Source organism: Arvicanthis niloticus, chromosome X, assembly GCF_011762505.2.
Source record: "Arvicanthis niloticus isolate mArvNil1 chromosome X, mArvNil1.pat.X, whole genome shotgun sequence".
Lineage (NCBI taxonomy): Eukaryota > Metazoa > Chordata > Mammalia > Rodentia > Muridae > Arvicanthis > Arvicanthis niloticus.
This window is the reverse complement of record NC_047679.1, coordinates 117,262,214-117,275,171: the sequence shown is the minus strand read 5'-3', so window position 1 is coordinate 117,275,171 and position 12,958 is coordinate 117,262,214. Positions and strand designations below refer to the sequence as shown.

Sequence of the window (12,958 nt, the reverse complement as noted above, 5' to 3'; positions counted from 1 at the left end):
GCTTCAAAAGTGCATGATAGTTGAATTGATCTTTGAAGAGGTTTCTGGGGCCGAGAATGCTAGGCAAGCATGTCAGCAATAGAAGGTTGCAGAAAGGCTCTGTAAAAGTCTTAGGTGTTTTCTTCTTTGTGTCAGGGATAGGCCTGGCTAGATGTCGGAGATGCTAGTGTAAAGTAAAGGCAGATTGGAGTAAAAGTCCCATGCCCAAATCTAGTTCTCTTTCCATTGTTCTTATTTTAGTGAAAACAGCATTCACTCAAGTATATTAACCAAGCACTTGCAGGACATCTGTTATTCATAGTTATAGCTCATTACTTACCAACTGTACCATTTTTCTTTCTGAATATCTTCAGTACTTTTTTCCACATCTCTTACTTCTACTCTGATCCATCTTTCACTTGGATCAGGGCAATAGCCTCCCAAGTAGACTCCTGCCCTCCATCTTTTACTCTTTTTCAATCTGTCCTTCATAAAGCATTAAGAATAATTCTTCATGTTACTGTTCCCTGTCTAAAATCTTCAAAGATTTCCCACTGTGGAATGAACAGTCAACAACCAACAGCTTTCTCTGTACATTTTGACTCGTGCCTGCCTCTCCAGGCTATCTTGCACCACACTTTTTTAGCACTCTTTTTCTTTATTTCCTTGAACACTTGTCACTTACCCTTCTAGAAGAGAAGCTTTGTGTATTGTTCATTGTACCTGGAAAAGTTCCTTTGAGCTAGTTAACTCCTAACTACCCCATAGATCTGAGCATCTATCTGTATGCTAGTTTTAACGTCTAATTTTCCTTGTAAGTTTTCAGCTATGGGAAGGCAAGAACTTCTCTCCATCTTGATTAGCCAAGATCTCTAGAGGCTGGATGGTAACAGTACAGGGGCTTGCAGAATGCTTCTCAGATATTAGCTGGTAAATCAACATGAACATTGCTAAAAATGGGATCATCTAAGCGGAGGTGAAAACTAGTGCTGAATTTTCTTAAACTAACTGTTATATAGTTTATTTATTATAATTAAAATTAATATTCATCTTGCTAGTGGAATGCATTTTGTCTAAAATATTTGCAACATGTAAATGCTAAACATGAGTTAATAGCTAATTTTATTTTCAATTTAATTTTTCTACCTAGGTCACAGTAGATACACCAACCAGCCCAGTTACCAGTGGACTTCCACTTTTCTTTGTTATAACTGTTACAGCAATCAAGCAGGTAAATTTCTCACATAAAACTATGCCTGTCCTTTAATGAAAGCTAGTTTGAATTTTCTTGTAAATATTCTTTTTTATATTTATATATTGTAGACAGTACTTTTGATGGTTTTAGTTTATATTTGGTTCCTGTTGAAAACCTATTAAGCTGATAATAACATTTATTTACTATTTTGCTCATCTATGTGTGTGTGTGTGCGAGAGAGAGAGAGAGAGAGAGAGAGAGAGAGAGAGAGAGAGAAACGTAATAAAAAGCACAAGTAGAAAGTTCAGCTAAGTAGAGAAACGGGAAGTGGGTTTTTACTGTTCATTATTTATTCTAATGTAATTTATCTTAACATTTACCACCAATGAATTTAATTGTTATTGCCTATAGCACAGAACATAACACAAATACCTGGGATTAGAGAGATGACTCAGCTGTTAAGAACACTGGCTGCTCTTCCCAGGGTTCAAGTCTCAGCACTTACTTGGCAGCTCAAAACTGTTTATAACTCTAGTTCCAGAGGACCTGGCAGTCTCACACAGACATACATGCAAGCAGATGGATGGATGGATGGATGGATGGATGGATGGATGGATGGATGGATGGATAGATACAGTGGTTGGATAGATAGATGGATAGATGATAGATAGATAGATAGATAGATAGATAGATAGATAGATAGATAGATATTTTGATTCAGGTGAGCTGGCCCTGAGGGCAAGAGTGCTAGGAGAGTTGGCTCTCTAATTTTCTCTCATGAGGTGGCATGGGTGCAGGGGCAAGGCCCTCCCTACCTCCCACCTCAGTAGTGGGGAGAGCTGGCCCTGAGGCCATGAGAGTGGGACGACTAGCCTTGCCCCCTGGAAGTCTGCAGCACTTGGGAAAGTGGGCCCCAAGCCCTGACTGGGCAGCACATTGGAGCTGGCTCTGGAGGAGTGCATGCCAGCAAGCCAGCTCCTGGGAGCAGACAAGCAGGAGAGCAGGAGAGCAGGAGAGGTGATCCTGTCTCCTGCAGGTGGCAGTATTGGATGGTCTAGCTGGAGCAGCGCTGGAGAGCTTGCCCTGGTGGTGTGGATAAGGGAGAGCTGGTGCACTGACCAGCTCAGCTACCACCCAGGGCCAGGTCCAGCTTAAGGGCACTGAGTTGGCCCACCTCTAAGGCTATATCATCTACAAACATTTGAGATGTGTGAAAGGGCCAGTCCTGATGATACAAAGCTTCAGGAAATCCATGACACAGGGCAACAACAGGATAGCTGAGAGGAATCCCAATGAGGATCCAATATTGATGGTGTCACAGAAGCCAGAGATCTCTAAGCAGACCAATGACTCATTGCAGTGAACATTTGCAAGTGAAGATATGTAGACAGAGGGATAGACTGTGGGGCACATTGTGATGTACTGATGAAATGTCTTCTGTGCTTTTTGGGGGGATGTGTATGTGGGGGGGGTTGTTTGTTATTTATTTTGGGGAGAGGTTGCAAGGGTAAAGAGCGGAGATGAGAGAGCATGGAGATGAGTGGAACTGGGTTGAATGATGTGAAACTTACAAGGACTCAAGACGTTTTTAAAAAGAACACAAATAACTTTAACTTACACTACTACTACTGAGCAGGGAAGACTATCCCTCTTGTCAGAGTTGGTAAACTCCCACAGATCATGGTGATTGTCTTTGAAGTATTTTGAGCATTTTGTGTGCTAGTACCCTTAAAATTATGCAAATTGAAAATTTCAATAAAAAACCTTAAATGAGGGTTGTGTTACCTATATTTATTAGGGACAGACCACAGGATCTGCTTATTTGCAAAAACATTTTTAGGTAGTACCTTAAGGATACTTGTAAATTGAAGGACCCTCCTCAAGTTTTTCTGATCCTCTCTCTTGCCTACCAGGAATTTTACAAATATCTTATCATGTATTTCATTGCTAAATAAAGACTTGGAATGTTCTTTCCCTTTGGCTAGTAAGGTTATTTTCCTTATTATAATAAATTTTTTGTTCCAAGAATAGCATGCATGGCTTTCAGAGGGCTTTACTGATTCATATTACTCCCAATACTAGGTCATGTTATGTCTTTTTCTTCCCTCTTCAGCATCAGAGAATGTACCCTATAAAATGCCTAGTATTTTCTTGAAGAAGGACAGAATAGGAATGAGGACAAAAAAAGGGAGAAGGAGAAAATGTGATCAAGAGATTGTTTTTAAGCATCTATTTGAAAAGGCACAGGTATTATTACAATGCAGAGAAAATTTAATATAAAAATGAGGAGGTCATGTTCAAATGAGCATCCTGTTTCCTTAGCTTTTTTAGCTGAACTCTATTCCACGTGAAAAGCCCGAAGGAAAATGAACCACTAAATATCTCTGATTATTTTTTTAATTCTAAAACAAAACACCAACTTCTATTTCTTTTAATCAAGTTAGTGGTGAATTTTAATTGTTGCCTCTATAATATGTAAATTCTCTGGCAAAACATTCTCACATTTTCCTACTTTCTGCATAAAAAGAATTTCTAAGTGATTAGGTTTATCAGAAAATAAAAAGTCAGAAGAACACTTATATTTTTAAATTAAAAGAAAGAGCTGCTGAGAGATGACTTAGTGGTTAATAGCACTGAGTGGTCTTGCACAGAACCTAGTTCTATTTCAAGCACCCACATGGTGGCTCACAACCATCTGGAAATCCAGTTCCAGGAGATCAGACAGTCTTTTCTTGCCTCCTCCCAAGGCACTACACAGATATGGTCCACAGGTATGCATGAAGGCAAAATACCAATACATAAAATAAAAATAAATACATTTTTAACAAAGTAAAATTAATTGTATTGTTCTTTAATTTTTTAGATACATATAAAAGAAAAATCAGGCATAAAGTGTAGATTTTCACAATGAAGAATGTTAAGGCCCTAATGCCTGTGTTTTCTGTAATATATATCTGAAGAATTAAGGAACCTAATAATACAATAAATCTATTTGCCTAAGGAATATGTTTATAAAGTGTGCCTTAAATTTTTGAATGATGTGTGTATCATTGTATCTGTAGCATTCTATATTGAAATTAACAATATAAAGTTATTCTTATTGTTATAGGGATATGAAGATTGGCTTAGACACAGAGCTGATAATGAAGTTAACAAAAGTACTGTTTATATTATTGAAAATGCAAAACGAGTGAGAAAAGAAAGTGAAAAAATCAAGGTACTACTTTACTAAATCACTCTTTTTTAAAACTACCCTCCTTACTGGTGTGTGTGTGTGTGTATTGGCATATGTGTAGTTCAGAAGACAACTTTCTAGAGTCAGTTTTCTCCTTTTGACATGAGTTCTGTGGTTCAGAATCAAGACATCCTGCTGACCCCCCACTCAGGATAACTGCAATAAGTCCTGCATAGTAAAAGTATACAAATTAGGGTGGTAGTGGCTCATGCCTTTAATCCCAGCACATAGGAGGCAAGTGGATCTCTGTGAGTTTGGTCTACATAATGCATTCTAGGCTTCACAGAGAAACCCTGTCTCAACCCTGCTTCTCCACAAAAGAAAGGAAATATACCAATTAGTATAATTTATTTACATTTACAATGTTATATAACCATCATCACTATTTACATCACCAGAAAAGGAAATGCCTTACTCATTGTATGTTATTTCTTTCAACCCAAGCCCTGTGAGCATGAACCTTTCAGTCTCAATGAACTTTTACATGGATTTAGTAATGCAGTACACGAATTGTTTTGCCAACTTTCAGAATATTTTAAAACTATTTGTGTTATAGTATGTGTCAATAATTCATTTTTTGATAGCTAGATGATAATATATTCTATTTTGTATACCACTTTTTTATTCACTAGCTAATGTTTCTGTTAGGGGCTGCTATCAATACGGCTGCTCTGAACATTCAAGGGCAAGTGTTTGTTTGAGTATCAGTTTTCAGTTCTTTTGGGTATATGCCTGGGTAAATGTTTTTATCTTTATGGTGATTTTAAATGCATAGAGAGTATACTCTTTAGATTTTCAGAGCAAGGTGGTATTCATATTTTATTCAAATTAAGCATTGTTTACTTCTACCAAATAAGATCTCTACCAAATGACATTTACATTTGACCACATTAAATGTTTTTGGTTGCCAATAGATGTTTTTAAAGCAGTAAGCTTTGCTGTGCACAACACTTTTATGTTCACAGCAAAATTTAACAGAAAGTATAGCTGTATAGCCAGTGCTCTGTCACACAAGAATCTTTTTCTATTATGAGCCTCAGTAACACCCCACGTGGCATATAAAGTTTAGTTTACATTAGTGTTCAATTTTAGTGCTGTGTATTCTATGAGGTTTGACAAATATATGACATTGTAATATCATTCAGTATAATTTTACTTTTTCTAAAAATCTGTCTTTGGCTTCATCCTTCTTCATTCTTCCTTAATCTTCAAAAGATAAATTCTTTAACTTATTATATAGTTAAGTTTACTCCATGTCTTTTCATTGCTTGATTGTTCATTTCTTTGTAGTAATGAATAATATTAATTTCTCCAAATATACCACATTACTTACCTCTCTTATATATTCAGTCCTCTGATGAACTTAAAAAAAATGTTTGTATATTGTTTGTACTTTATTTAAGATTATTGGTAAGAGTCTTGTGGATTTTATAGATGTTTTTAAGGTTTGCTTTTATGTTTATCATGTTATTGTTTTAAACTGGGCCATTTTCTGTTCAGTATGACATGAAAATTATAGGGAAGTGTTATCTAAAGGACTTCTTATATTCTTAAGAAATATACTCATATTCACAATCTGTGAATAGTTTTATTGCATTAATAAGTGTAATTTATACTCATCATACATTAAATATGTGCTGGGCACATTACTTTTTTTTAATAATGAATTAATTCATTTATTTACATCCTAAATGCTGCCCCTTCTCTCAGTTCACTCCTCACAGAGTCTGTCCCTCCATACCTCTTCCCCTTCTCCTATGAGAGGGTGAGTCACTCCTGGGTATTCCCTACCCTGGCACATTAAGATGCAAGGCTAGGTGCATCTTCTCCCACTGAGTCCAGACAAGGCAGCCCTATGTGCAGGGGTCCTCAGTCTAGCCCCTAAATGCTTTCTGGTTGGTGCCTCAGTCTCTGAGAGCTTCCAAGGGTCCAAGTTAGTTGACTGTTGGTCTTCCTGTATAGTTCCTATCCAGTTCAGGGCATTCAGTTGTTCCCACAACTCTTCCATAAGACTCCCTGTGCTTTATCCACTGTTTAACTGTGGGTCTCTATATCTTTTTATAGTCAGCTGCTGGATGGAGCCTCTTAGAGGACAGCCATGCTAAGCTTCTGTTTGTAAACATAACAGAGTATCATTAATAGTGTCAGGGATTGGTGCTTGTCCATGGAATTGTTTCAAGTTGGGCCAGTTACTGGTTAGCCATTCCCTTAGTCTCTGCTCCATCTTTGTCCCTGCATTGCTTTCAGGCAAGACACATTTTGGGTCAAAATTTTGTGGGTGGGTTGGTGTCCTTATCCCTTCACTAGGGGTCCTACCTAGCTATAAGATGTAGCCTCTTCTGGTTTCATGTCCCCACTGTTTAGTGTCTTGGCTAAGGTCACCCGAATTGACTCCTGGAAGGCTTTTCCATCGCAGATCTCTGGGGCTTCCTAGAAATTCTCCCCTATCCCCTTACCCCCAGCAGCTGCTAGGGAGTTCTATTCATTTTCCTGTCTCTATGGCCCAGTCTTTTGTCTTTCCTCATACCTGATCCTGAGCTCCCTTATTCTCTTCTCCATCCCTTTTCCCACCCAGTTCTCCCTCCCTCTGCCACCTATGACTATTCCCCCTCTAAGTGAGATTAAAGCTTCCTCAGTTTGGCCTTCTTGTTTAGCTTTTTTTGGGTCTGTGAGGTGTATCATGGGTATCTGTACTTTATTGCTAATATCTACGCATCAATAAATACATACCATGCCTGTCCTTTTGGGTCTGGGTTACCTTGCTCAGGATGGTATTCTCAAGTTCTACCATTTGCCTGCAAAAATTCATGATGTCCTTGGTTTTAATAGCTAACTAGCAAGTATTCCATGGTGTAAATGAGCCTCACTTTCTGTATCCATTCTTCTGTTGAGGGACATTTGGGTTGTTTTCAGCTTCTAGCTATTATGAATAAAGCTGCTATGAACATAGTGAAGCACGTGTCCTTGTTATGTTTTGGAGCTCTTTTTGGGTATATGCCCAGGAGCAGTATAGCTGTATCTTCAGGCAGAACTATTTCCAGTTTTCTGAAAAACCTGAAGATTGATTTCCACAATGGTTGTACAAGTTTGCAATCCCAGTAGCAATCCTGAGGAGTGTTCCTCTTTCTCCACATCCTCCCCAGCATGTGCTGTCACCTGAGTCTTTGATCTTAGCCATTCTGACTGGTGTGAGGTGGAATCTCAGGGTTGGTTTGGTTTGCATTTCCCTGATGACTAAGGACTTTGAAGTACTTTTCAGTCATTTAAGATTCCTCTACTGATTTCCACATCAGCATCTACCTTTGGTGACTGCACATGGGATGGATACCCAGGTGGAATGGTCTCCAGACGGCCCCTCCTTCAGTTTCTGTCCCACACTTTGTCTCCATATTTACTCCCTTGAGTATTTTGTTACTCCTTCTAAGTAGGACCAAGGCATCCACACTTGGTCTTCCTTCTTCATGAGCTTCTTGTGGTCTGTGAGTTGAATCTTTGCTATTTCAGGCTTTTGGGCTAATATCCACTTTCAGTAAATACCATGTGTGTTCTTTTGTGATTGGGTTACCTCACTCAGGATGATATTTTCTAGTTCCATCCATTTACCTAAGAATTTCTCAAATTCATTGTCAGAGTCTGACATATTCAGAGGCAGATGCTCACAGCTAACCATTGATCTGATCATGGGGTTCCCAATGGAGGAGTTAGAGTGAAGACTGAAGGAGCTGAAAGGGTTGGTGGCCCCATGAGGAGAGCAACAATACCAACCAACCAGAGCTCCCAGGGTCTAAACCACCAGCCTGGGAGCACATAGGGAGGGACCCATGGCTCCATCTGTATATGTAGGGGAGGATGGCCCTTTCAGGCATAGGTGGGAGAGGAGATCCTTGGTCCCATGAAGGCTGGACACCGTGTGTGGGGGAATTCGAGGGTGGGGAGGTGGGAGTGGGGGGTAGGTGGGGGCACATCCTCATAGAAGCAGGGGGATGGGATAGGGGGTTCCTGGGCGGGGGTGGGGGGGGGAATGGGGAAAGGGGATAACATCTGAATAGTAAATAAAATATCCAATAAAAAAGAAAGAAAGAAAAAAAAAGATTCCTCTACTGAGAATTCTCTGTGTAGCTCTATAACACCTTTGTAAATTGGGTTATTTGGTTTGTCTGAGTCTAAATTCTTGTTTTTATATATATATATATATATATATATATATATATATATTGAATATTAGCCCTCTGTTGGATGTCAGGTTGATGAAATATTGACACTGTCCTTTGCCTTACAGACACTTTGCAGTTTCAAGAGGTCTCATTTATCAATTGTTGATATTAGAGCTTGAGCCCCTGATGTTCTGTTCAGGAAATTGTAGCCTGCACCAATCCATTCAAGGCTCTTTCCCACTTTTTCTTCTCTGATATGTAATGTATCTGTTTTTATGTTGAGGTCCTTGATCCACTTGCACTTGAGCTTTGTGCAGGGTGATAAATGTAGTTCTGTTTTCATTTTTCTACATGTAGATACCCAGTTTGACCAGCACTATTTGTTGAAGATGCTTTCTCTTTTCCATTGTATTCTTTTGTTTTCTTTATCAAAAATCAAGTGTCCATAGTTGTATAGGTTTATTTCGGAGTATTTGATTTGATTCTCTTGGCCAATGTTTCTGTTTCTGTATGAATACCATGCAGATTTTATCACTATTACTCTGTAGTTTGAGGTCTGGGATGGTGATTCCTCCAGAGGTTCTTTTATTGTTCATGATTGTTTTGGCTGTCCTGGTTTTTTTGTTTTTTTTTAATATGAAGTGGAAAATTGCTTTAAGGTTATAGAAAGTTATGTTGGCATTTTGATGAGGATTGCATTGAATCTGTAGATTGCGTTTGGTAAGATGGCCATTTTCACTATGTTAATCCTACCTGTCAATGAGCATGGGTGAAATTTTTCTTTTTCTGATATCTTCAGTTTCTTTCTTTAAGAGCTTGATGTTCTTGTCATACAGATCTTTCACTTGCTTGATTAGAGTTACAACGAGATGTTTTATATTATTTGTCGCTATTGTAAAGGATATTGTTTTCCTTAATTTCTTTCTTGGCCCATTTATCATTTGTATAAAGGAGGGCTTCTGATTTCTTTGAGTTAATTAGTATCCAGCCACTTTACTGAAGCTGCTTCTTAGCTGCAGGAATTCTCTAGTAGAATTTTCTGGGTTGCTCATGTATACTGTCATATCATCTGGAGATAGCAATACTTTGACTTCTTTATTTTCAATATGTATCCTCTTGATCTCCTTTTATTGTGTTATTGCTTTAGCTAGAACCTCAAGTATTATATTGAATAAATAGGAGAGTGTGGGCATCCCAGTCTTTTCCCTGATTTTAGTGGAATTGATTTGTGTTTACATTTAATTTGATGTTGGCTATGGGCATGCTATATATTGGAAGGTATACTTTTGTTTTGGGGTGAAAGGTTCTATGGATAACTGTTGGATCCATTTGATTCATAAGACCTGTTGGTTTCATTGTTTCTGCGTTTTCTGTTTCAATGACCTGTTCATTTGTGAGAATGAGGTGTTGAAGTCCCTGGTATTATTATGTGAGTTTAACATGTGATTTGAGCTTTAGTAAAGTCTGTTTTATGAATGTGGGTAGGTGCCCTTGCATCTGGGGCATAGATAAAATTGACACTACCTCTTGGTGGAATTTTCTTTTGAGTATGAAGTGTCCTTCCCCATGTCTTTTGAAAACTTAATTCAGAGTTTACTTAATTGGTTATGAGAATGGCTACTCCAGCTTGTTTCTTGCGTCTGTTTGCTTGGAAAATCTGTTTTTTTTTTTTTTTTTTTTTAGCACTTTACTCTGATGTAGTGCCTTTTTTTGCTGAGCTGTGTTTCTTGTATGCAGCAGAATGATGGATTCTGTTTTCACATCCATTCTGTTAGCCTGTCTTTTTATTGGTGAATTGAGTCAATTGATGTTGAGAGATATTAATGACCAATGATGGTTAGTTCCTATTATTTTTGTTGTTGGATGTGATACTCTGTGTGTGTTTGTGTTTCTCTTACGTTTTTGCTGTGAGATGATTTATTCCTTGTGTTTTCCTGAGTGTAGTTACCCTACTTGTGTTCAAGTTTTCCGTGTAGTAGGTAACCTCTGTTGGGCTGGATTAATAGAAAGATATTGTTTAAATTTCATCTAATCATAGAATATTTTGGCTTCGCCATCTATGGTGATTGAGAGTTTTACTGGGTATAGTAATCTGGGCTGCCATCTGTGGTTATCTTAGGGTCTTCAAGACATCTGCCCAGGATCTTCTGGCTTTTGGAGTTTCTCTTTGGAAATGAGATTTAGTTCTGATAGGTCTTTCTTTATATGTTACTTGGTCTTTTTCCCTTGTGATTTTTCATATTATTTCTTCTGAACATTTAGTATTTCAATTATTATGTGGTAGGATGGATTTTTTTCTGGTCTAATCTATTTGGTATTTTGTAGGCTTCTTGTATGTTTATAGGGGACCTCTTCAGTTTAAGAAAGTTTTCTTCTATGATTTTGTTGAAGATTGTTTTCTGGCACTTTGAACTGGAAATCTTCACCCTCTTCTATTCCTATCATTCTTAGATTTGGTCGTTTCATAGTGTCCCAAATTTCCTTGATGGTTTGAATTAGGAACTTCTTACATTTGACATTTTTTTGACCAATGTATCAACTTGTTTTATGGTGTCTTCTACACCTAAGATTCTCTCTCCCATCTCTTCCATTCTGTTGGTGATGCTGTATCTGTAATTTCTGTTCTTTTTTCCTAGGTTTTCCATCCCCAGGATTGCCTCCATTTGTGCTTTCTTTATTGCTTCTATTTCCATTTTTTGTGTCTTGGACTGTTTTATTCATTTCCTTCACCTGTTTGATTGCATTTTTCTCTTTCTTTAAGGGATTTATTTGCTCTTTAAGAGCTTCTACCTGATTAATTGTGTTTTCCTGTGTTTCTTTAAGAGATTGATTTATATCCTCTTTAAAGGTCTCTACTTCTTCATGAGATGAGATTGAAGGTCAGTCTTGCTCTTGAGGTGTGTTACGATATCTATGAGTTTCTGTAGTAGGAGAGCTGGGTTCTGATGGTGCCATTATTGCACTGACTTTTTGCTATTTTGTTGTTTCTGGTATTGGCTGTCCTGGTAGTCCTTGGGAGTAGTAAGCCTCTGGGACTGGTTGTCCCAGATAGCTGAGGGCCTCTGGAGAGGCAAGATGCTGTGGGCTGGAGATAGGTGTGCAGATTCTCAATTTAGGTGGAGGTGTGGGCCAGAAGGAAGATAGAGCTCTGATAGGGCCAGGCAGAGCTCAAGGCTGCCCAGCTTGGGTTTTTCATGGGTAGTGGGAGCGGTTTGGGCATGGGTGTCTGACCTGTGTATTCTGAGTTGGAGCAGGCCTCACTGGATGCAGACAGAGCTCTAGGATGGGGAGCAGAATGCAAGATTACAGGTGGAGGTGTGGGGTTAAAGGAAGATGGAGCTCCAATAGAGCAGGAACATTAGTTAATGTTTTACTTGTATCATTTCAAACATGCATCTTTTGCAGTCATTGTAATTGTGTAAGACTTTTACCTAAGGTCATATCAGTGAATGGTTCAAAGGTTTCATCTCTCAAGTTTTATCTCTTGTTGGGGTTAAGATACTTGCTGATAAGTGATTGATATTGCTCTATAAAGTGATTCTTCTAGCTGCTATGAGATTTTATTGCTGTATAAAGCAAGTCTACTAAATAGATGAATTCTTGGAAAGCTGACATATGGAAAAGTCTCCCACTCCCACTATAGAAGGAACCTAATAATCACAACTGCAGGCAAAATAACGCTGAAATGTATGTGGTTCAAAGTGAAAATGTGGAGGATTCTGGCCATGAAGTGCCTGATTTGAAACCTGTAAGTTTTCTTGATTTATTCTTGAAATGGCAGTGGTAATTGTCTTATTTATTATATGTCAGTGCCAGAAATAGCAGAGAACACAGGACATGTGGATGTCAGGATATTTAACACAACAGAGCTAAGATATTCTGAAAGCATACTAAGGCCTTATGACTTTAAGAAGATTCTGTTCAATAATAGTTTTATCTCTTTGCATGTGGTATAGGATGTTTAGATACTCTCAAAACCTCAAATCTATAAATGTCTATTAATAACATTTTAGCTGAAATGTTAGGTATAATAAATGCCTCGTTTAGAATTTAAGATATTATTCTGATGTTTTAGGTTGGTGATGTAGTAGAAGTCCAGGCAGATGAAACCTTTCCCTGTGATCTTATTCTTCTATCATCCTGCACAAGTGATGGAACCTGTTATGTCACTACAGCCAGTCTTGATGGCGAATCTAATTGCAAGGTAATGGAGACTAAACCTGTTAAACATTTTAGTTTCAGAATAGTTAATGAGACTGTACTGTGTCCTAACACTCCTTAATCCCTTAACCAATTTCATGTTAGGTTTATTTTGTAGACAGCTAGTATGTAATTATCTTAGCTTCTAAGTAAATGCCCAATTGGGAGAATAGGGTTGTGTTGTGTGGGGTTTGA

General features: G+C 38.2%; 1 protein-coding gene across 6 annotated transcripts in view; it reads left to right on the top strand.

The window, feature by feature from the left end:
* Atp11c (ATPase phospholipid transporting 11C (ATP11C blood group)) overlaps positions 1-12,958 on the top strand; it is a 168,081-nt gene that overhangs the window by 85,157 nt on the left and 69,966 nt on the right. For 5 of the 6 annotated variants that reach the window (XM_034485607.2, XM_034485605.2, XM_076918630.1 and 2 more), the window contains 3 exons: positions 1,130-1,210; positions 4,284-4,391; positions 12,639-12,767. In XM_034485607.2, the coding sequence (XP_034341498.1) occupies positions 1,130-1,210; positions 4,284-4,391; positions 12,639-12,767 (318 nt within the window). Of the gene's footprint in view, positions 1-1,129; positions 1,211-4,283; positions 4,392-12,139; positions 12,312-12,638; positions 12,768-12,958 lie in introns of those variants that run through there. The other variant, XM_076918631.1, reaches the window with a different exon arrangement.